Genomic DNA, 25,003 nt, shown 5'->3' on the forward strand with positions numbered 1-25,003 from the left:
TTCATATCAAGGCGGGGGCCTCAAACTAGTGTCCTGCGGACCACATTTGGCCCGCGGGCCGCGTGTTTGAGACCCCTACCATACAGCATCCATGTCAAACTTGCGCGGGCCGCGCTAACATTGAAGTTTCATATCAAGGCGGGGGCCTCAAACTAGTGTCATGCGGGCCACATTTGGATCGCGTGCCGCATGTTTGAGACCACTGCCATACAGCATCCATATCAAACTTGCGCGGGCCGCATTGTTATGAAACTTTCATATCAAGGTGGGGGGCCTCAAACTAGTGTCCTGCGGGCCACATTTGGCCCGCGGGACGCGTGTTTGAGACCCCTACCATACATCATCCATATCAAACTTGCGCGGGCCGCACTAACATTAAACTTTCATATCAAGGCGGGGGCCTCAAACTAGTGTCCTGCGGGCCACATTTGGATCGCGGGCCGCGTGTTTGAGGCCCCTACCATACAGCATCCATATCAAACTTGCGCGGGCCGCATTGTTATGAAACTTTCATATCAAGGTGGGGGCCTCAAACTAGTGTCCTGCGGGCCACATTTGGATCGCGGGCCGCATGTTTGAGACCCCTGCCATACAGCATCCATATCAAACTTGCGCGGGGCGCGCTAACATTAAACTCTCATATCAAGGCGGGGGCCTCAAACTAGTGTCCTGTGGGCCACATTTGGATTGCGGGCCGCGTGTTTGAGACCCCTGCCATACAGCATCCATATCAAACTTGCGCGGGGCGCGCTAACATTAAACTCTCATATCAAGGCGGGGGCCTCAAACTAGTGTCCTGTGGGCCACATTTGGATTGCGGGCCGCGTGTTTGAGACCCCTGCCATACAGCAGCCATATCAAACTTGCGCGGGCCGCACTAACATTAAACTTTCATATAAAGGCGGAGGCCTCAAACTAGTGTCCTGTGGGCCACATTTGGATTGCGGGCTGCGTGTTTGAGACCCCTGCCATACAGCATCCATATCAAAACTTGCGCGGGCCGCGCTAACATTAAACTTTCATATCAAGGCGGGGGCCTCAAACTAGTGTCCTGCGGGCCACATTTGGATTGCGGGCCGCATGTTTGAGACCCATGCCATACAGCATCCATATCAAACTTGCGCGGGCCGCACTAACATTAAACTTTCATATCAAGGCGGGGGCCTCAAACTAGTGTCCTGCGGGCCACATTTGGATTGCGGGCCGCGTGTTTGAGACCACTACCATACAGCATCCATATCAAACTTGCGTGGGGCGCGCTAACATTAAACTCTCATATCAAGGCGGGGGCCTCAAACTAGTGTCCTGCGGGCCACATTTGGATCGCGGGCCGCGTGTTTGAGACCCCTGCCTAACAGCATCCATATCAAACTTGCGCGGGCCGCGCTAACATTAAACTTTCATATCAAGGCGGGGGCCTCAAACTAGTGTCATGCGGGCCACATTTGGATCGCGGGCCGCGTGTTTGAGACCCCTGCCATACAGCATCCATATCAAACTTGCGCGGGACGCGCTAACATTAAACTTTCATATAAAGGCGGAGGCCTCAAACTAGTGTCCTGCGGGCCACATTTGGATCGCGGGCCGCGTGTTTGAGACCCCTGCCGTACAGCATCCATATCAAACTTGCGCGGGCCGCGCTAACATTAAACTTTCATATCAAGGCGGGGGCCTCAAACTTGTGTCATGCGGGCCACATTTGGATCGCGTGCCGCATGTTTGAGACCACTGCCATACAGCATCCATATCAAACTTGCGCGGGCCGTGCTAACATTAAACTTTCATATCAAGGCGGGGGCCTCAAACTAGTGTCCTGCGGGCCACATTTGGATCGCGGGCCGCGTGTTTGAGACCCCTACCATACAGCATCCATGTCAAACTTGCGCGGGCCGCGCTAACATTGAAGTTTCATATCAAGGTGGGGGCCTCAAACTAGTGTCATGCGGGCCACATTTGGATCACGTGCCGCATATTTGAGACCACTGCCATACAGCATCCATATCAAACTTGCGCGGGCCGTGCTAACATTAAACTTTCATATCAAGACAGGGGCCTCAAACTAGCGGGCCGCATGTTTGAGACCCCTACCTAACAGCATCCATATCAAACTTGCGCGGGCCGCGCTAACATTAAACTTTCATATAAAGGCGGAGGCCTCAAACTAGTGTCCTGTGGGCCACATTTGGATCGCGTGCCGCATGTTTGAGACCACTGCCATACAGCATCCATATCAAACTTGCGCGGACAGCACTATTATGAAACTTTCATATCAACGTGGGGGGCCTCAAACTAGTGTCCGCGGCCCGCGGGCCCATCCATATCAAACTTGCGCGGGCCGCACTGTTATGAAACTTTCATATCACTGCGGGGGCCTCAAACTTGTGTCCTGCGGGCCACATTTGGATCGCGGGCCGCGTGTTTGAGACCCCTGCCATACAGCATCCATATCAAAACTTGCGCGGGCCGCGCTAACATTAAACTTTCATATCAAGGCGGGGGCCTCAAACTAGTGTCATGCGGCCCACATTTGGCCCGCGGGCCGCGTGTTTGAGACCCGTGCCATACAGCATCCATATCAAACTTGCGCGGGCCGCACTGTTATGAAACTTTCATATCACTGCGGGGGCCTCAAACTTGTGTCCTGTGGGCCACATTTGGATCGCGGGCCGCGTGTTTGAGACCCCTGCCATACAGCATCCATATCAAACTTGCGCGGGCCGCGCTAACATTAAACTTCCATATCAAGACGGGGGCCTCAAACTAGTGTCATGCGGCCCACATTTGGCCCGCGGGCCGCATGTTTGAGACCCCTGAAATAGAGTTATAGAGGTTGGACAGACATCTTGAGAAAAGTAATGTTCTGCAACAGTACTACAGTACTACAGTATATCATACCTGTTTTCCCTCTTGTGTGTGGACACATCTGGCACGGACTTGCCTGTCTGAGCGCATCCGAGAACCCTGGCACCTTTTTTAAGAAAAAACAGACAGGCCTGCTGGCAGACAAACGATAATGCTAGCATCATCCAGCAAACATTCTGGAATGCAACCAATTTGTGAAAGGAACTGATGTGTCTCTGTGTGTGTGCGGAAGAGCCCGGGCATGTTCGGACAAATTCCCGCAGAAATGTGCAACGCTAGCTGTCCCAACTTTTTTAAAGTGTCTGCCTCCAACCACCCACAACGACTTCATGACTTCGACCCCAGTCCGATTTTACACACGCGGCGCTTTAACCGACGACCGTCTACGCTTCAAGACAAAGCGGCACGCCACTACGAGACGAGCTGACGAATTGTTCAACTGACCACAAATGAACGCAAACATCAAATGGAGCGTTTGAGAAAAACCGGTGACAGCGTATCGCTATTCATCATCACCATTGTTATGTGATGTGCCGCTCAGTTCCCCCCCCCCCCCCCTCCCCGACTCCGGCCCCCCCTTCGCTATCACCGCAGCACAGCTTGGTGAATAATGGCCGGAGCTCAACGCTGGCAAAGTGGATTTCACTCACAGTCTCGCAACAAGAAGACAGTTCTGGAGTACCGCCAGGAGTACATAGTACATTGTTTTTATCTCCAGCATGGCTGTCCTCAATCCTTCCTCTCGTTTTATCCATAAAATACATCAACAGGTTTTGAACATTTGTCTCAATGCGTGGGATCTCGGAAGTATGAAACACAGTTTATGGTTTACAATATCTGGGTGGTCAAGGAGGTTTTACAATAGTTACGCAGGCTCGTCTTGGCTAGCGGTTTTAAAAGGTATTCTCTAATACTCATATCTACATAATCTACTCTGCTACTCTGCTAGCCTGTTGTAATCCTGGTAATGACTTATTATCGTATTTTAACTTGAGTTCATCCCCCTGCAAATTATGGTAATGGTAATGGTTTAATTTCATTTGAACATGCATCAGATTACAATTGAATGCATCACATAATCAGTTCACAGTTCCACATGTCCAAAAGGAGTAGGAAGAAGCAAAGCTTACAATCAGTAACTGTTACATTTGTTCACTTCCTGCTTTCATAATATAATTTGTTTTTTTTTTATTTTATTTTTTAAATTTAATTAAAATAATATTTTCATTTATTTTCTACTGCTTTTTTTTGTTTTAAATTTTTATTATTTAATTTTTTTTAATGGTTTTATTTCATTTGAACATGCATCAGATTACAATTGAATGCATCACATAATCAGTTCACAGTTCCACATGTCCAAAAGGAGTAGGAAGAAGCAAAGCTTATTAAATCCTACCCCTCCATCTGGTACTTTTACAATCAGTAACTGTTACATTTGTTCACTTCCTGCTTTCCTAATATAATTTAATTTTTTGTCATTTTATTTTTTAAATTTAATTAAAAAAATATTTTCATTCATTCATTCAATTTCTACTGATGTTTTTGTTTTAAATTTTATTTAAAAAAAATGTTTTATGTTATTTTTCATTTGAACATGCATCAGATTACAATTGAATGCATCACATAATCAGTTCACAGTTCCACATGTCCAAAAGGAGTAGGAAGAAGCAAAGCTTATTAAATCCTACCCCTCCGTCTGGTACTTTTACAATCAGTAACTGTTACATTTGTTCACTTCCTGCTTTCCTAATATTTTTTTATTTTATTTTTAAAATTTTATTCAAAAATATTTTCATTCATTAATTTTCTACCGCTTTTTATTATATTATAATTTTTATTATTTAAAAAAATGTTTTTAATGGTTTTATTTCATTTGAACATGCATCAGATTACAATTGAATGCATCCCATAATCAGTTCACAGTTCCACATGTCCAAAAGGAGTAGGAAGAAGCAAAGCTTATTAAATCCTACCCCTTCATCTGGTACTTTTACAATCAGTAACTGTTACATTTGTTCACTTCCTGCTTTCCATAATACAGTTTAAGGTTTTTTTTTGTTGGTTTTTTTTTTCATAATGCACCTCGTACCGAAGTACGAGGATGACATTTTTAGCTAATTGGTTATTTTTAGCCTTATGCATTATTTTAGCTGTTTGAAGATGAACTATATCAGCAAGTTGAAGTATTTGTGATTTTAGAAATAAGGAGTTAGTATGTTCTCTGTAGGCGACATTATGAATTATCCTTACTGACCTTTTTTTGCAGTACATTTAGCGAGTGAAGATTGTTTTTTTTAGAGTTATTAGCCCATATTTCCACACAATAAGTAAGATATGGTAGAACCAGAGAGCAATAAAGACAACAAATTTTGCTTTGTTTGTTATGAGGTGGGATTGTAGCAAAGTTTTCCCTGGTAGTATGTTTTATTTGTTTACGTTTATTCCAAGCAATTCCCTCCTCGATTCTTGTTTCTGCTTCAGCCTTGGCTGAATCTTTATCTCCCTGAGTCCTTTCACATCCAATTCATCTGGTTTTTCCTGGCAGCGCTCATATAAACAACCGTAACGAAGTTTCTGTGCCAGGCGGTTTTCAAAGACTTCACTGTGTCGGAATGAGGCTCCGCTCTTGGCCAAGCCGGCACAGAGAGATCTTTGTGCCTTCAGCCATCAGGTCCATCAGCAGGGTGAGATTAGGGAACACGGAGAACCAATGGGGTATATCGCGGGAAGTCTTTTTGAAAAGTACCGGTGTCAGCCAAACAACCCTCCGGCTTTATTCATCCGGTAATTACAAGCTTGTAGGACAATGATTCTCTTCCTTTTTTTGTTATAGCTTTGGAAACACTGCCCGATTCAGATTTCGGAAACATCCAAATTATTCTTTTTAGGGGGTTACTACCCGGATTCTTACTTTTGTTTGGGGGGAAAAAGTGCATTTACGACAAGTCGCGACTTGTTCTTTGTATTTGCTTGAGTAACAGTCTGTCTCTTATTCATCACACTACTCATGTTTCCTGCTGATTGCAATGTGTCTGACTGACTCCTACCCCATGACGCTACAGAGTTCCTGCTTTTTTTTTGGGAGTCTTTTTTTTTTTCAGTCCTCCATGACCATACTAAGTCCATACAACTAGCATTTTGATGACTTGTACTTTTTCAGTCATCTTTCAACAGTCACTTTAACTCACACATTGGGAGGTCACAGCCTCAATTATTAAGTTAACGCTTAGATGCATAAGTGGGTCAAAAATGACCCGGTCAGGTTGTTTTCTTGAAATATCTTCGTAATTAAATTTTTTATCATTTCATATTCCGGGTATTCCTCAAAAAACATGTTTTTGCGATCATACCATTCACATTTTTAACTTACCTTTTATACATTTTAAGAAATTTTAGTTTTTGTGTTACTACCCCAACCTTCCATAAGTGGGTCAAAAATGACCCGGTCAGGTTGTTTTCTTGAAATATCTTTTTAATAAAAAATTTTATCATTTCATATTCCAGGTATTACTCAAAAAACATGTTTTTGATATCATACCGTTCAAATTTTTAACTTATCTTTTATACATTTTAAGAAATTTTAGTTTTTGTGTTACTACCCCAACCTTCCATAAGTGGGTCAAAAATGACCCGGTCAGGTTGTTTTCTTGAAATATCTTTGTAATGATAAATTATCATTTCATATTCCAGGTATTCCTCAAAAAACATGTTTTTGATATCATGTCATTCAGATTTTTTATACATTTTAAGAAATTTTAGTTTTTGTGGTACTACCCCAACCTTCCATAAGTGGGTCAAAAATGACCCGGTCAGGTTGTTTTCTTGAAATATCTTTGTAATGAAAATTTTTCATCATTTCATATTCCAGGTATTCCTAAAAAAACATGTTTTTAAATATCATGCCGTTCACATTTTTAACTTATCTTTAATAGATTTTAAGAAATTTTAGTTTTTGTGTTGCTACCCCAACCTTCCATAAGTGAGTCAAAAATGACCCGGTCAGGTTGTTTTCTTGAAATATCTTTGTAATGAAAATTTGTCATCATTTAATATTCCAGGTATTCCTCAAAAAACATGTTTTTGCGATCATACCATTCACATTTTTAACTTACCTTTTATAAATTTTAAAAATTTTTAGTTTTTGTGTTACTACCCCAACCTTCCATAAGTGGGTCAAAAATGACCCGGTCAGGTTGTTTTCTTGAAATATCTTTGTAATGAAAATTTGTCATCATTTAATATTCCAGGTATTCCTCAAAAAACATGTTTTTGCGATCATACCATTCACATTTTTAACTTACCTTTTATAAATTTTAAAAAATTTTAGTTTTTGTGTTACTACCCCAACCTTCCATAAGTGGGTCAAAAATGACCCGGTCAGGTTGTTTTCTTGAAATATCTTTGTAATGAAAATTTTTCATCATTTCATATTCCAGGTATTCCTCAAAAAACATGTTTTTGATATCATGCCGTTCACATTTTTAACTTATCTTTTATACATTTTAAGAAATTTTAGTTTTTGTGTTACTACCCCAACCTTCCATAAGTGGGTCAAAAATGACCCGGTCAGGTTGTTTTCTTGAAATATCTTCGTAATTAAATTTTTTTATCATTTCATATTCCAGGTATTCCTCAAAAAACATGTTTTTGATATCATGTAATTCAGATTTTTTATACATTTTAAGAAATTTTTGTTTTTGTGTTACTACCCCAACCTTCCATAAGTGGGTCAAAAATGACCCGGTCAGGTTGTTTTCTTGAAATATCTTCGTAATTAAATTTTTTATCATTTCATATTCCAGGTATTCCTAAAAAAACATGTTTTTTAATATCATGCCGTTCACATTTTTAACTTATCTTTAATAGATTTTAAGAAATTTTAGTTTTTGTGTTACTACCCCAACCTTCCATAAGTGGGTCAAAAATGACCCGGTCAGGTTGTTTTCTTGAAATATCTTTGTAATGAAAAATTGTTATCATTTCATATTCCAGGTATTTCTAAAAAAAACATGTTTTTGATATCATGCCATTCAGATTTTTAACTTATCTTTTATACATTTTAAGAAATTTTAGTTTTTGTGTTACTACCCCAACCTTCCATAAGTGGGTCAAAAATGACCCGGTCAGGTTGTTTTTTTGAAATATCTTCATAATTAAAATTTTTTATCATTTCATATTCCAGGTATTCCTAAAAAAACATGTTTTTGATATCATACCATTCACATTTTTAACTTATCTTTTATACATTTTAAGAAATTTTAGTTTTTGTGTTGCTACCCCAACCTTCCATAAGTGGGTCAAAAATGACCCGGTCAGGTTGTTTTCTTGAAATATCTTTGTAATGAAATTTTTTTATCATTTCATATTCCAGGTATTCCTAAAAAAAAACATGTTTTTGATATCATGCCGTTCACATTTTTAACTTATCTTTAATAGATTTTAAGAAATTTTAGTTTTTGTGTTACTACCCCAACCTTCCATAAGTGAGTCAAAAATGACCCGGTCAGGTTGTTTTCTTGAAATATCTTTGTAATGATAAATTATCATTTCATATTCCAGGTATTCCTCAAAAAACATGTTTTTGATATCATGTCATTCAGATTTTTTATACATTTTAAGAAATTTTAGTTTTTGTGTTACTACCCCAACCTTCCATAAGTGGGTCAAAAATGACCCGGTCAGGTTGTTTTCTTGAAATATCTTTGTAACAAAATTTTTTATCATTTCATATTCCAGGTATTCCTCAAAAAACATGTTTTTGATATCATGGCGTTCACATTTTTAACTTATCTTTTGTACATTTTAAGAAATTTTAGTTTTTGTGTTACTACCCCAACCTTCCATAAGTGGGTCAAAAATGACCCGGTCAGGTTGTTTTCTTGAAATATCTTCGTAATTAAATTTTTTTATCATTTCATATTCCAGGTATTCCTCAAAAAACATGTTTTTGATATCATGCCGTTCACATTTTTAACTTATCTTTAATAGATTTTAAGAAATTTTAGTTTTTGTGTTACTACCCCAACCTTCCATAAGTGGGTCAAAAATGACCCGGTCAGGTTGTTTTCTTGAAATATCTTCGTATTGAAATTTGTTTTATCATTTCATATTCCAGGTATTCCTAAAAAAAAACATGTTTTTGATATCATGCCGTTCACATTTTTAACTTATCTTTTATACATTTTAAGAAATTTTAGTTTTTGTGTTGCTACCCCAACCTTCCATAAGTGGGTCAAAAATGACCCGGTCAGGTTGTTTTCTTGAAATATTTTTGTAATGATAAATTATCATTTCATATTCCAGGTATTCCTCAAAAATCATATTTTTTTTGTGTGGGTTTTCTCCGGGTTTTCCGGTTTCCTCCCACATTCCAAAAACATGCTAGGTTAATTAGCGACTCCAAATTGTCCATACATAGGTATGAATGTGAGTGTGAATGGTTGTTTGTCTATATGTGCCCTGTGATTAAAGTAGCAGTATCAAACATGTACATGTGTAAAGTGTAAATAAACAGTGAAAACTGTGATTGCATCACTAGTGGAAGTAGTGCCAATGTTGTCATCAAATATCTACCATAACTGTATGCGTCTATAAACCGGCGGCCCATCTTTTAACCATTTTTTATGCAGTCGCCACCTCTTTAGCGGGCAGCAGTAGCGAATTGTTAATGCAGAATAGCGTTTTCTCGGGATCAAACATCCCAAGCCGCACATGGAAAAAAAAACAACACAGGCCCTTTGAAAGTCATCTCAGAAGATGATCCTCCGCCTGACAAATGGGGCCAATTTGGCAGTTGGATAGCCAGGGAGGGAAATGAGGGTTCCTCTGACTGACTGCGGCTGTGATCCCATTAGCCACTAGCACTCTGTGTGCACTGTGACGGGGGCTTCAGCGGCAGTGGCGGCACATTCACGCTGGCGTCACTACATCGCAGATAAATTCATGCCAAGGACATCTGGCTCATTATTATTATTATTATTATTATTATCATCATTATCATTATCATTATCATTATCATTATTATTATTATTATTATTATTATTATGTGGTAACTAAACAATAACCAACCACAAAGCTTACGTTGAAGGTGGAAAGGTGGAAAACACAACCGTTCCAAAAGATCTCAATTTAATTAAAGAGTTTGGCTTCTCAAAACAATATTCGTTCAAAAGAGCGAGCAATACCTTTTGCATCACAGAAATGCCTTGCATCCAGAATTAAAAATCCAGTGGACTCTTAGCATGACTTGCTAACCCAATTCGTCCCATGAGCCGAATTCTGGTCAGATTTCGGAGATTTCGGAACGTCGTTTCGGTTAGTTGGTGTGGTCCTTTTAATTAAAGAGTTTGGCTTCTCAAAACAATATTCGTTCAAAAGAGCAATACCTTTTGCATCACAGAAATGCCTTGCATCCGGAATTAAAAATCCAAAATTGCGATGCCTAATTTGTAGTGTAATCTTTACAAATCCATTAAAAATTTGGTGTCCTTTTTTTTAAAAACTAATTTACCACCTTGTTACGTATTTTTTTTTTGCGTAATTCTGCAAATAAAAACAATGCAACCAAGATCAGTTAAAATATGCTTGTTACATTCTTCTCCGTGTACTTTTATTCCGCTTTAAACAGCATACTGTGTTACCAAATAATTCCCGATCAATGCAAGGTTCTAATTGTGCTCTGACCTTCACGAGACTTAAAGCGGAGACATTCTCATTTGGAATGTTTGCTTGGCTTTCATGTTTCCCTTCGGACGTTTTCCCTATAATTGCTTTGAAAGCCAGCGAAGCCTTATCTCAAATTGAACATGTCAGTGACTTTTCACCGCCTCATAAAAACCCATATGCGGAAAAAAACAGACATGCGGTAATGGTTTATGCAGGCCATGTGTGTCACATTCGAGGGACGCTTTTCAGATATTTTTAATGGAAATGCCGGAAACTAAGGACATTAACACCGGGAATATGTTTTGCATGAATAATCCTTGATTGATCAAGGTCATATGTTGATCATAATAAGGTCATTGATCATATATAATAGTCATAACCATCGGTCATCAGCAGTGTGACATTGTACACTCGGATCATGGAAAACTATTTTAATTCAAGAACGGATGTGGGTAAAACGCGGACTGTGGACTACGGACTGCGGACTGCGGTCTAAATAAACGATTCTGATTCGGAATTCGGAATTTTGTTTTAACATCGTTATTGTTGATCCCTGTTAACACTGGAAATATGTTTTTCGTGTTATAATCCTTGATTGATCAAGGTCATATGTTGATCATAATATGGTCATTGATCATATATATGTTATAGTCATAACCATCGGTCATCAGCAGTGTGACATTGTACTACCTTTGTATTTGTCATATACATAGATTTACTTTTATAGCGTATGAATTGTATTATGAATTTGTACACTCGGATCATGGAAAACTATTTTGATTCAAGAACAGATGTGGGTAAAACGCGGACTGTGGACTACGAACTGCGGTCTAAATAAACGATTCCGATTGGTCCGTTTCAAGATTTTCCAAGGATCGGTTTGCAAATTACCACCGGAATTACGCAGTCCGTGTTTTACCAAAACCCAACAAGAACCGCTTTTAAAAAAACTCTTCGTAGTACGGAATGCCAAAGTGCACTAGCCCGACCGGAATGTCACTGATTGGATTTATTTGCCCGAATTTTGTTTTAACTTGCCCCGGGCCATCGGTACATCGTTATTGTTGAGCCCTGTTAACACTGGGAATATGTCTTTTGTGTTATAATCCTTGATTGATCAAGGTCATATGTTGATCATAATAAGGTCATTGTTCATATATAATAGTCATAACCATAAGTCATCAGCAGTGTGACATTGTACTACTGACTGTTGACTACAACCGCGGTCTAAATAAACGATTCTGATTGGTCCGTTTCAAGATTTTCCAAGGATCGGTTTGCAAATTACCACCGGAATTATGCAGTCCGTGTTTTACCAACACCCAACAAGAACCGCTTTTAAAAAAACTCTTCGTAGTACGGAATGCCAAAGTGCACTTGTCCGACCGGAATATCACTGATTGGATTTACTTGCCGGAATTTTGTTTTAACATCGGAAATATGTTTTTCGTGTTATAATCCTTGATTGATCAAGGTCATATGTTGATCATAATAAGGTCATTGATCATCACTCGGATCATGGAAAACTATTACAATTCAAGAACGGGTGTGGGTAAAATGCGGACTGTGGACTACGGACCGCGGTCTAAATAAACCATTCTGATTGGTCCGTTTCAAGATTTTCCAAGGATCGGTTTGCAAATTACCACCGGAATTACGCAGTCCGTGTTTTACCAACACCCAACAAGAACCGCTTTTAAAAAAAAAACTCTTCGTCGTACGGAATGCCAAAGTGCACTAGCCCGACCGGAATGTCACTGATTGGATTTACTTGCCGGAATTTTGTTTCAACATCGTTATTGTCGAGCCTTGTTAACACTGGAAATATGTTTTTCGTGTTATGATCCTTGATTGATCAAGGTCATATGTTGATCATAATAAGGTCATTGATCATATATAATAGTCATAACCATAAGTCATCAGCAGTGTGACATTGTACTACCTTTGTATTTGTCATATACATAGATTTACTTTTTTAGCGTATGAATTGTATCATGAATTTGTACACTCGGATCATGGAAAACTATTACAATTCAAGAACGGATGTGGGTAAAACGCGGACTGTGGACTACGACCGGTCTAAATAAACGATTCCGATTGGTCCGTTTGAAGATTTTCCAAGGATCGGTTTGCAAATTACCACCGGAATTACGCAGTCCGTGTTTTACCAACACCCAACAAGAACCGCTTTTAAAAAAAACTCTTCGTAGTACGGAATGCCGAAGTGCACTAGCCCGACCGGAATATCATTGATTGGATTTACTTGCCGGAATTTTGTTTTAACATCGTTATTGTCGAGCCCTGGAATTCGGATCATGGAAAACTATTTTAATTCAGCTCCCAAATCCTAAAAACCAGAAAACACAGTAGTGCTCTTAGATTTTTCACTATTAAGAAGTATGAGAAATTCCTTATGGTTTTTTTGTTTTTTTTCCAGGGTTGCGTTTGGAATAAAAACATGCTAAAAGAAGACTTTGTCACAGTCGGAGGAAGCGCAATGCAGGCTTGAGTGACGAAACGGAGGGCTTTGCCCCTTCTCCATTTTGTTCATGTGCCGACAATCGACTTGCTCATGAAGTCCCGGAGCAGCAATCCATCCCAGAGTCATGTCCCGTCTTCCCGCTGAGTGCCTGTAGTCTTTGGCACTCGTGTCATGACTACCCTGAAGCGCGCACCCATGGAGTGCACCGTCGGAGGCGCTGTCCCTGCCACCGATGAATTTTACCCTCGCCACATCCGTATGGTGAATGGCGGCGCCGTTCCCGTTCGCACGGACAATATCCATAACTCTGTGAGCACGGGAGTGCCAAAAATGGGTGTACGGGCGCGTGTCGCCGATTGGCCACCAAGGAAGGATTTTTCCCGGGCTTTGTGGCACTCGACTACTGAAACGGAAAGCATCGCCGTGCCTGTAAAAAATCACATCAAATTAGGCTCAATCATAAGCCCTCAGGATTCGTCAATGCTACGAAATATCCACAATACTCTAAAAAATCGAACACAGGCCCAGGCGAACAACTACTGCGCCGATACTCGGTATTTGGTGCCAGGGGACCACAGAGGTCCACCGCGCAGAAACGCGCAACATCGGAAAATCCGTCAGCGCAGCAACAGTGACATGACCATAAGTGAAATGGAAGCCGGCGGGGATAGCGGAGAGGACTGGGGTCCACCACTGGGGGCCAAATGGTCCCCTCTTCACCGTGAATATGGCAGCACATCTTCAATCGATCAACATGGAGCTGCCGGGGACAGTTTCTTTGAAATGCTTCAAGGCTACCAAGGAGAAGTAGACCAGCGTAGTCCAGCTCCAGATCAACTGGAGGAGATGCTGAATCTTCGCCCCAGGGAAGCCACCCTTGACCTCGCCGAGACTGTCACGGATAGCCAACCTCAGAAACCGAAGGACAGGGACAAGCCACCAAAGAGACGTACTAAATCCGAAACAGGGGGCGAGTCTATTTTTCGTAAGCTTCGTAACGTTCGCGCCGAGTCGGATTCGCCCAGAACTGGATCGGATGTTGAGGACAGTCGGATGGAGGAGATGGCGCCGTTGAAGCCATGGTTCTGTCAGAAAGGTTTTTCCCACTATGACGTCCAGAGCGTTTTGTTTGACCTCAACGAAGTCATTCATTTGCGGCAGACGGCGGGCAAAAGAAAGAACACCACCACGGGGGCCTCTGCCGCCGCCGTTGCCTCGGCTACGTCCACCCTCTCATCCACCCACAGCTTGCCGTACAGCTCACCAAGTGGCAGCCAAGAGGATCTCAACTCCAGGGAAAGCCCTGGTCTGGACTCCGGCGATGAACACAGCAACGAAATGCTTCTGAGTTGCCCGTGCTTTCGGAATGAGATCGGCGCCGACGGAAACGGGAGGCACAGGCTGGGGGCAAACGGGGCGGGGTATTACGGGCTTGTGGGTGGCATCGTGAGTAGCAGCAGCTCTGGAAACTTGAGTGGGGAAGGGAACATGTACGAAACATCTGTAAGCACACACTGCACCAATGCGGGAGTAGCTGTGTTGGAGGGTCCGAAGGAGGGGCCTAGCACGCTTAGCGAAAAGGCTAAACAGTACATCGTAGAGCACGTGGACCTCGGTGCTTACTACTATCGAAAGTTCTTCTATTTAAGGGGTAAGATTTTATTGTTCTTACGCACGTTAACGTTGAATAACTTCACTTCTTCTGCTTCCAGAACACTGGAACTACTTCGGAATGGATGAGGTTTTAGGTCCGGTGGCGATAAGCTTGCGTAGGGAGAAGATGGACGAGGACAAGGAGCACGGCCAGCAGTATAACTACCGCATCATCTTCAGAACAAGCGAGGTCAGCCGCCATAGATCTATCCATCCATTTTTTTTCCGCTTATCCGGATCCGGGTCACGGGGGCAGCAATTTCAGTAGGGAAGCCCAGACTTCCCGGTGACGGGACAGACTAAGAGTGATTCAGAAGACCCTTATGATGACAAACAAAGAGGTGACACCGCAACCGTACCTCGCCCGGATGTGGGATACCGGGGTCTCACCCTGGAACCGGGGACGGGCTTGCAGACGAGCGCATGGTGGTCGGGCCTTCACCCGTGGGGCCCGGCCGGACCTCCCGACTCGTAGACCCACCATCTACAGGGGCAAGCATAAGGGTTTGGTGCATTGTGTGTTGGACAGGTGCCAGGGCGACCTGGTCTTCGGCGGCTAAATCTGGTTCTTGGGACATGGAATGTAGGGAAAGAGTCTAAATTGTGCGAGAGGTTCAGACATTCCGACTAGATATAGTCGGACTAAACTCGACCCACAGTTTGGGTTCCGAAACCAAACCCCTTGAGAGGTGCCGGATCTTGTTCTACTCTGGAGTTACCTGGGCGACCTGGTCTTCGGCGGCCAAATCTGGTTCTTAGGACATGGAATGTAGGGAAAGAGTCTAAATTGTGCGAGAGGTTCAGACATAGTCGGACTAACCTCGACCCACAGTTTGGGTTCCGAAACCAAACCCCTTGAGAGGCACCAGATCTTGTTCTGGTTGCCTGGGCGACCTGGTCTTCGGCGGCCAAATCTGGTACTTGGGACTTGGAATGTCACTTTCTCTAGTAGGGAAAGAGTCTGAATTGTGCGAGAGGTTCAGACATTCCGACTAGTCGGACTAACCTCGACCCACAGTTTGGGTTCCAAAATCAAACCCCTTGAGAGGTGCCGGATCTTGTTCTACTCTGGAGTTGCCTGGGTGGATTCATTCTCTTCTGACGTTAATCTCCTCGTCCTTCCTGTCTTTGTCCAATCAGCTTACGACGCTCCGAGGTTCAATCCTGGAGGATGCGGTTCTCTCCACCTCCAAGCACGGCACCGCACGAGGCCTGCCTATTAAAGAGGTACTGGAGTACATTCTACCAGAACTGGATCTGTCTTGCCTCAGACTGGCCCTCAATACCCCCAAAGTAACGGAGCAGCTGATGAAACTGGATGAACAAGGGGTGAGAGTTCAGCAACGGCGCTACGGAAAGTATCAAAATAAAAAGACTTAAGCTAAAAACAAATGTACTCTGTAGCTGAGTTTCCAGGTGAAGGTGGGGGTGATGTACTGCCGTGCTGGTCAGAGCACCGAGGAGGAGATGTACAACAATGAGATGGCGGGTCCTGCCTTGGAGGAGTTTCTCCAGCTGCTGGGGGAGAAGGTTCGCCTCAAGGGCTTCACCAAGTACAGAGCCCAGCTGGACACCAAAAGTAAACACCCTTTAAGACCAATTGAATGGAGATGTGGACATTTGTTTGCTTTCTTCTGTACTATGTAGGCAAACTTAATAATAATGGTAATGGTTTAATTTCATTAGAACATGCATCCGATTACAATTGAATGCATCACATAATCAGTTCACAGTTCCACATGTCCAAAAGGAGTAGGAAGAAGCAAAGCTTATTAAATCCTACCCCTCCATCTGGTACTTTTACAATCAGTAACTGTTATATTTGTTCACTTCCTGCTTTCCTAATATAATTTAAGTTTTTTTAATTTAATTTTTTGTTAAAAAATGTTTTTTTTTATTTTTTAAATTATTTTTATGTTTTTTCATGATTTTATTTCATTTGAACATGCATCAGATTACAATTGAATGCATCACATAATCAGTTCACAGTTCCACATGTCCAAAAGGAGTAGGAAGAAGCAAAGCTAATTAAATCCTACCCCTCCATCTGGTACTTTTACAATCAGTAACTGTTACATTTGTTCACTTCCTGCTTTCTAATATAATTTAAGTTTTTTTTTATTTAATTGTTTTTATTAAAAAAATGTTTTTAATTTTGTTTTAAATGATTTTAATTTTTTTAATGGTTTAATTTCATTGTCCAAAAGGAGTAGGAAGAAGCAAAGCTTATTAAATCCTACCCCTCCATCTGGTACTTTTACTATCACTTCCTGCAAAAACTTCCTGCTTTCCGTAATACAGTTTAAGGTTGTTGTTATTTTTAATGTTTTTAATTTATTTTTTTTATTTCATATTTTTTTGTATTTTTAATAATAATAATAGGAACAATTATTATTATTTTTTAAAATTTTGGGGTGTTTTATAATTATATTGCTTAAGGGGGGCACATCAAAGCTGAACAATACAGGTCGTAGCGCGGAACCCTGAGGGATTCCATTACTGACATCATTTTTTTTTTTATTTTGTATTTTTTGTATATATTTTTAATTAAAAAAACATTTTTTATGTACATTTTTTGTATTTTTAATAATAATAATGGGAAAGTTTTTTTTAATTTTGTATTTTTAATAATAATAATAGGAACAAAACTGAAATAGGGTATGAATAAATACTGATCCATACCTTAATATTGTCTAGATGTTTAGGATGAGGTTGAATAGCATCCAGTGTGACACAGTACAACACTAATACATAAAGAATGTACACATCAATGGCAGTAATGCTACAGCGGGTCTCCAATAAATTGCTTTGTTGTCGTCACCTCTGCAGCCGACTCCACAGGAACCCACTCGCTGTACACATCCTACAAGGACTACGAGCTCATGTTCCACGTGTCCACTCTGCTGCCTTACACGCCCAATAATAAGCAACAGGTACAGATGGCGAATCAATCGACACTTTGTTTTCGTAGTATTTTTAGTTGTTTTTAGATCTCGTCATATTTGCTTATTCTTTGACTCGCCAGTTGCTGAGAAAGCGTCACATTGGGAACGACATCGTGACCATCGTGTTCCAGGAGCCCGGTGCACACCCCTTCACGCCGAAGGCCATTCGCTCTCATTTTCAGCACGTTTTCATTGTTGTCAGGGTGCACAACCCTTGCTCAGACAACACCTGCTACAGGTAGGATTTTTATTTATTCCACATATGATTATGGTAAGTTGGCCTGTGCAAATATAGCATAAATATGTACAGTGTAAAATATGATTAATTATCATGGGGCTGCACGGTGGACGAGTGGTTCCTGCGCAGGCCTCGCAGCGAGGAGACCCGAGTTCAATCCCACCCTCGGCCATCTCTGTGTGGAGTTTTGTGTGGGTTTTCTCCGGGTACTCCGACTTCCTCCCACATTCCAAAAACATGCTAGGTTAATTAGCGACTCCAAATTGTCCATAGGTATGAATGTGAGTGTGAATGGTTGTTTGACCTCTTTTCTGACACCGTCATGCTGATTGGTTGTGTTGGGTTTCATTGATAAGTACAGTCATCTGCATATCAGTGGAACACTAAACAATAGGGTGTTTTATAATTATATTGCTTAGGGGGGGCATATCAAAGCTGAACAATACAGGTCGTAGCGCGGAACCCTGAGGAATTCCATTACTGACCTTCATTTTTTTGTTTTTTTCAAAAAAAATTAAATTAAAAAAATCAATTTTAAATTTTTAATTTTTTGTATTATTTAATTTTTTTGGTATTTTTAATAATAATAATAGGAACAATTTTTTTATTTTGTATTTTTAATAATAATAATAGGAACAAAACTGTCTTGAAATAGGAACAGTTTTGTTCCTATTATTATTATTATTATTAAAAATACAAAATAAAAAAAATAGAAAAAATAATAGTAACAGGAACAAAACTGTCTTGAAATAGGAACAGTTTTGTTCCTATTATTATTATTTTTCTTAAAATTTTTATTTATTTTTTTATTTTGTATTTTTAATAATAATAATAATGGGAACAAAACTGTTCCTATTTCAAGACAGTTTTGTTCCTATTATTATTATTTTTCTTACATTTTTATTTATGTTTTATTTTGTATTTTTAATAATAATAATAGGAACAAAACTGTCTTGAAATAGGAACAGTTTTGTTCCTATTATTATTATTATTAATTTATGTTTTTTTCTTACATTTTTATTTGTTTTATTTTGTATTTTTAATAATAATAATAGGAACAAAACTGTCTTGAAATAGGAACAGTTTTGTTCCTATTATTATTATTATTATTATTATTATTAAAAATACAAAATAAAACATAAATAAAAATGTAAGAAAAATAATAATAATAGGAACAAAACTGTCTTGATATAGGAACAGTTTTGTTCCTATTATTATTAAAAACTAAAAATAAAAAAAATTATCCTATTATTATTATTATTATTAAAACTACAAAAAATGCAAAAATATTTTTTTTTTTAAATACTACAAAAAATACAACATTTTAAATAAAAAAAATGCACTCATCCATACCTTAATATTGTCTAGATGTTTAGGATGAGGTTGAATAGCATCCAGTCTGACACAGTACAACACTAATACATAAAGAATGTACACATCAATGGCAGTAATGCTACAGCACTATTAATTCCGAATAGTTCTATTCCCAGTGTGAGCTTAATTTTTAGTTATGTCACTATGAATCCAAAACTATACACAATATTATATATATTGAACATTTCTTTGACAAAATGAACAATTTTTCATTTGGCCACTGATTTAAAATCTCAGTCCATTTTGAGCATAGCACCTTGAGGCTTAAGTCTTAGCGTTACGTGGTTGAAAAAGCTCTATAAAGTCCTCACCGCTCGGGTTAGTGCATTAAGACAAAAGCATAGTCCGCAAGGCATGGGTCACACAGTCAAACCGACTTTCTTTCTCCCGTTGTCCCGCTACTGTACGTGCGTACGTTTATGTCCACTCCATGTCCACTGCGTGCACGTGTTTGAATTAGTTTGATTTGATTGGAGCTCGTCACCACGGCGCCTGTTGGCACCCACTCTGCACGTGCACAGTCTTCCACCTTTCAGTCTCCTATTACCTATTTCTCACGGTCACTTGCACACGGTTACACGGTTACAACGCCCCTCGTTCACTAATTCTTCCCTCGCTCCGAGAATACAAGCGCCCGCCTTTCTCGCTTTTTTCTCCCTGCATGCCACTTTGCCTTCGGGGCAGCGTGAGGCTGAGTGGTCTGAAGGAGTTAGCGGCGTGCACATGAAGTGTTCACTTCAGTCAGACATGCATGTGATTCGGGAGGGATTGTGGAAGGGGGCAGAGTTTTTTCCCAGAGCTCTATCAGTTCTACCTCAGTAGCGGACCGGTCAAGCTTGGAATTCTGTCTTGGAACAAAACAAATTGAGCTGATTTGTAAGGAAAACTTTGGGATTTTTTTTTTTTTTTTGTGACGACCGAAGCTAATTGAGAATATTTTTGTATTTAAAGTAAAGAAATGCTGGTATTCCTGGTTTTTTGGAATGAAATGGAGAAGTGTGGGATAGTGGAGCTACCCCACCCAGAGGTGCTAACACCGCCTTTCTTTGGTTTCTGCACCGCTTTTTCAGCTTAATTCCTGATTGTTTGGGAAGAGTATTCCCATGGATGCTTTTCCTGTATGACGTGGAAACTTATATGGGTTTGTATTTTGGATTTTTACTACATAAAATATCAAAAATTAGCATATTAGTCCATTACAACAAAGATTTGGAATTCTGTTTTGCAATCTTCAAACAAATTGAGCTGATTTGTGAGGAAAATTTTGGGAATTTTTGTTTTTTTTTGTGACGACCGGAGCTAATTGAGAATAATTTTGCATTTAAATGCTGGTATTTATTTATTTTTTGTATTTTGGTAGCTTAATTCCTGATTGTTTGTGAAGAGTATTCCCATGGATGCTTTTCCTGTATGACGTGGGTTTGTATTTTGGATTTTTACTACATAAAATATGAAAAATTAGCATATTAGTCCATTACAACAAAGATTTGGAATTCTGTTTTGCAATCTTCAAACAAATTGAGCTGATTTGTGAGGAAAACTTTGGGAATTTTTTTTTTTGTGTGTGACGACCGGAGCTTTTTGAGAATACTTTTGTATTTAAATGCTGGTATTTATTTATTTTTGGTATTTTGGTAGCTTAATTCCTGATTGTTTGTGAAGAGTATTCCCATGGATGCTTTTCCTATATGACGTGGAAATTTATATGGGTTTGTATTTTGGATTTTTTTCTACATAAAATATCAAAAATTAGCATATTAGTCCATTGCAACAAAGATTTGGAATTCTGTTTTGCAACCTGCGAACAAATTAAGCTGATTTGTAAGGAAAATTTTGGGATTTTTTTTTTTTTTTTTTTTTGTGACGACCGGAGCTAATTGAGAATAATTTTGCATTTAAAGTAATGAAATGCTGGTATGACGTGGAAGTTTGTATTTTGGATTTTTTCTACATAAAATATCAAAAATTAGCATATTAGTCCATTACAACAAAGATTGGGAATATTCTGCTGTGGAATCAGTTGGTAAGTATAACTACAATTTGTTGAGTCATCGGGATTTGAACATGTCCAGGTCACTTTAGGTCAAAACAGAGCATTTTACAGAATTGGCTCAAAGCCAGCGGGGGGTTCTAATCCTGCCGCTGCCCCCGCAGTCACACTTGGCCTGTGCAAAGATGACATTGCGTAACTTGGGATCTTTGTGTAGGGAAAAAAAAATGTAGGCTGTTTGTGTTTTGCTAGCTCAAAAGCCACAGTGGCGTTTCTCCAAACCAGAGCAGCGCTTTGAGTGGCGGCTTGTCAACACTGGCTGCCGGCCCGTCAACTGAGATGGGATTTATAGTATTTATATCCTGTGTTTAGTCAGGAGTACTTGGCAACAGTACTACAGTCAATGGTAGTTTTAAATAAAGTGGATGCAAACTTGTCCCAACTGTCATATCACTTTATTCAAGCCCGCTTTTACTTGTTATACTAATGACTATCTATATTTAAAGTGTTTAACTTTAACGTTTCCCATAAGCGCTTTAATGCGGTTAAGGTTATTTAAAGTGTCCAAAATCACAACAGAGGCTAACGAAAATACTTCATTCATTCGCGGGGGCGGGGGGCTGGAGCCTATCCCAGCTGTGGGTTACACCCCGGAGTGGTGGCCAGCCAATCACAGGGCACATATAGACAAACAACCATTCACACTCACATTCATACCTATGAACAATTTGGAGTCGCTAATTAACCTAGCATGTTTTTTTTTGGAATTTGGGAGGAAACCGGAGTACCCGGAGAAAACCCATGCAAAAATAAATGGCAAAAATAACCAATAAATTTAATTTATTTATTTAGATAAATGGCAAAAATAACCAATAAATATTATTTATTTATTTATTTTGATAAATGGTATAAATAACCAATAAATATGATTTATTTAGATGACTGGCAAAAATAACCAAGAAATATTATGTATTTATTTATTTAGATAAGTGGCAAAAATAACCAAGAAATATTAATTTATTCATTCATTCATTCATTTATTTAGATAAATGGCAAAAATAACCAAGAAATATTATTTTTTTGTTTATATATTTATTTAGATAAATTGCAAAAAAACAATAGATATTATTTAATTGTTTATTTATTTATTTAGATAAATGGCAAAAATAACCAAGAAATATTAATTTATTCATTCATTCATTTATTTAGATAAATGGCAAAAATAACCAAGAAATATTATTTTTTTGTTTATTTATTTATTTAGGTAAATGGGAAAAATAACCAAGAAATATTATGTATTTATTTCTTTAGATAAATGGCAAAAATAACCAAAAAATATTTTTTTTGTTTGTTTATTTATTTAGATAAATGGCAAAAAAACAATAGATATTATTTAATTATTTATTTATTTATTTAGATAAATGGCAAAAATAACCAAGAAATATTAATTTATTCATTCATTCATTCATTCATTCATTCATTTATTTAAATAAATGGCAAAAATAACCAAGAAATATTATTTTTTTGTTTGTTTATTTATTTAGATAAATGGCAAAAAAACAATAGATATTATTTAATTATTTATTTATTTATTTAGATAAATGACAAAAATAACCAAGAAATATTATGTATTTTTTTATTTAGATAAATGGCAAAAAAAATAGATATTATTTAATTATTTATTTATTTATTTAGATAAATGGCAAAAATAACCAAGAAATATTATGTATTTATTTATTTAGATAAATTACAAAAATAACCAATAAATATTATGTATTTTTTTATTTAGATAAATGGCAAAAAAAAAAACCTTAATACATATTATTTAATTGTTTATTTATATAAATAAATGGCTTAAATAACCAATAAATATTTTGTATTTATTGAGATAAATGGCAAAAATAACCAATAAATATTATTTATTTAATAATCCACTCTTGGCTGTGACGTCTCCTCTCCTTCATAAAGTATTTGTTTTTCTCCACAGTGTGGCCGTTAGCCGCTCCCAGGACGTCCCCCCATTCGGTCCCCCGGTCCCCAAAGGCGTCACCTTCCCCAAATCCTCCGTCTTCAGGGACTTCCTGTTGGCTAAAGTCATTAACGCTGAAAACGCAGCCCACAAATCGGACAAGTTTGGCGCCATGGCGACGCGCACACGTCAGGAATACTTACGTGACCTGGCGGAACGTCACGTGACCAACACTCCTGTCGAATCGGCCGGGAAGTTCCCCTTCATCTCGTTAGCGCACAAGCGGCGTGAAAAAGTGCGACCGTACAGTGGGGCGGAGCTCCGTAGTCTCGGGGCCGTCACCTGGCAGGTTCACGCTGAAGACCAGGTTGCCGGTTCCGAGCGGGAATGCTTACTGGCCGTTTCCAACGACTTTGTCATTCTGCTGGATCAGGAGGCCAAAGCGGTGGTGTTTAACTGCGCCACGCGCGACGTGATTGGTTGGTCCACCGGAAGTCCCGCCTCCTTGAAGATCTTTTACGAACGCGGCGAAAGCGTGTCACTACGCTCGATTAATAACAACACCGAAGACTTCGGCGAGGTTGTGAAGAGACTGGAGGTCAGTGGAATGTTCATGTTGCGTTCAATGACCCATTGTTTTTATAGTTTCTGGCTGTATTATTTAAAAATAAAAAACCTCCCCAAAACTGAACCCATACTTATTTTTCCTCTTTTCTCGTCTCCTAGCTCCTGACCAAGGGTAGCCAAACTGCAGAGATGACCCTGCGTCGGAACGCCCTCGGCCAGCTGGGCTTCCACGTCAACTTTGAAGGCATCGTGGCAGAGGTGGAGCCCTACGGGTACGCCTGGCAGGCCGGGCTCAGGCAAGGCAGCCGATTGGTGGAGATCTGCAAGGTCGCCGTGGCGTCGCTGTCGCACGAGCAGATGATCGACCTGCTTCGAACCTCCGTCACCGTCAAAGTGGTCATCATTCCTCCACATGAGGACTCTACACCTCGCAGGTACGGGCGGGAAAAGTCATTGTTTTGTTTTTTTTAGCATACATGCTAATATACTAGTTTGATGATTTTTAGAAATTTAGAAATTTAAAAATTATTTTCTAGAGTGGTTAGTAAAGAGGCCTCACAGCTAGAATACCCGAGTTCAATTCCACCCTCCGTCATCTCTGTGTGGAGTTTGCACGTTCTCCCCGTGCATGGGTGGGTTTTCTCCAAAAAACATGCTAGGTTAATTAGCGACTCCAAATTGTCCATAGGTATGAATGTGAGTGTGAATGGTTGTTTGTCTATATGTGCCCTGTGATTGGCTGGCCACCAGTCCAGGGTGAAGACAGCTGGGATAGGCTCCAGCACCCCTTGTGAGGATAGTCGGTAGAAAATGAATGAATGAATTTTCTAAAATACGGCTGCACGGTGGATGAGTGCTTAGAGCGCAGGCCTCACAGCTAGGAGACCCGAGTTCAATTCCACCCTCGGCTATCTCTGTGTGGAGTTTGCACTTTTCTCCCCGTGCATGGGTGGGTTTTCTCCAAAAACATGCTAGGTTAATTGGCGACTCCAAATTGTCCATAGGAGACCCGAGTTCGATTCCACTGTGGAGTTTGCATGTTCTCTCCATGCATGCGTGGGTATTCTGGTTTCCTCCCACACTCCAAAAACATGCTAGGTTAATTAGCGACTCCAAATTGTCCATAGGTATGAATGTGAGTGTGAATGGTTGTTTGTCTATATGTGCCCTGTGATTGGCTGGCCACCAGTCCAGGGTGTACCCCGCCTCTTGCCAGAAGACAGCTGGGATAGGCTCCAGCACCCCTTGTGAGGATAGT

At 39.8% G+C, this 25,003-nt stretch overlaps 1 protein-coding gene across 3 annotated transcripts in view; it reads left to right on the forward strand.

Annotated features, from left to right (window-relative positions):
- The window catches only part of LOC131140019 (signal-induced proliferation-associated 1-like protein 1), a 64,821-nt gene that overhangs the window by 25,309 nt on the left and 14,509 nt on the right, over window positions 1-25,003 (forward strand). For all 3 annotated transcript variants that reach the window (XM_058090062.1, XM_058090064.1, XM_058090063.1), the window contains exons 2-9: window positions 12,965-14,660; window positions 14,722-14,852; window positions 15,803-15,991; window positions 16,067-16,241; window positions 17,492-17,595; window positions 17,688-17,845; window positions 23,197-23,776; window positions 23,905-24,179. In XM_058090062.1, the coding sequence (XP_057946045.1) occupies window positions 13,181-14,660; window positions 14,722-14,852; window positions 15,803-15,991; window positions 16,067-16,241; window positions 17,492-17,595; window positions 17,688-17,845; window positions 23,197-23,776; window positions 23,905-24,179 (3,092 nt within the window). In that variant the 5' untranslated portion in view covers window positions 12,965-13,180. The remainder of the gene's footprint in view (window positions 1-12,964; window positions 14,661-14,721; window positions 14,853-15,802; window positions 15,992-16,066; window positions 16,242-17,491; window positions 17,596-17,687; window positions 17,846-23,196; window positions 23,777-23,904; window positions 24,180-25,003) is intronic.

This window comes from Doryrhamphus excisus, chromosome 13, assembly GCF_030265055.1.
Source record: "Doryrhamphus excisus isolate RoL2022-K1 chromosome 13, RoL_Dexc_1.0, whole genome shotgun sequence".
In the NCBI taxonomy this organism is placed as follows: domain Eukaryota; kingdom Metazoa; phylum Chordata; class Actinopteri; order Syngnathiformes; family Syngnathidae; genus Doryrhamphus; species Doryrhamphus excisus.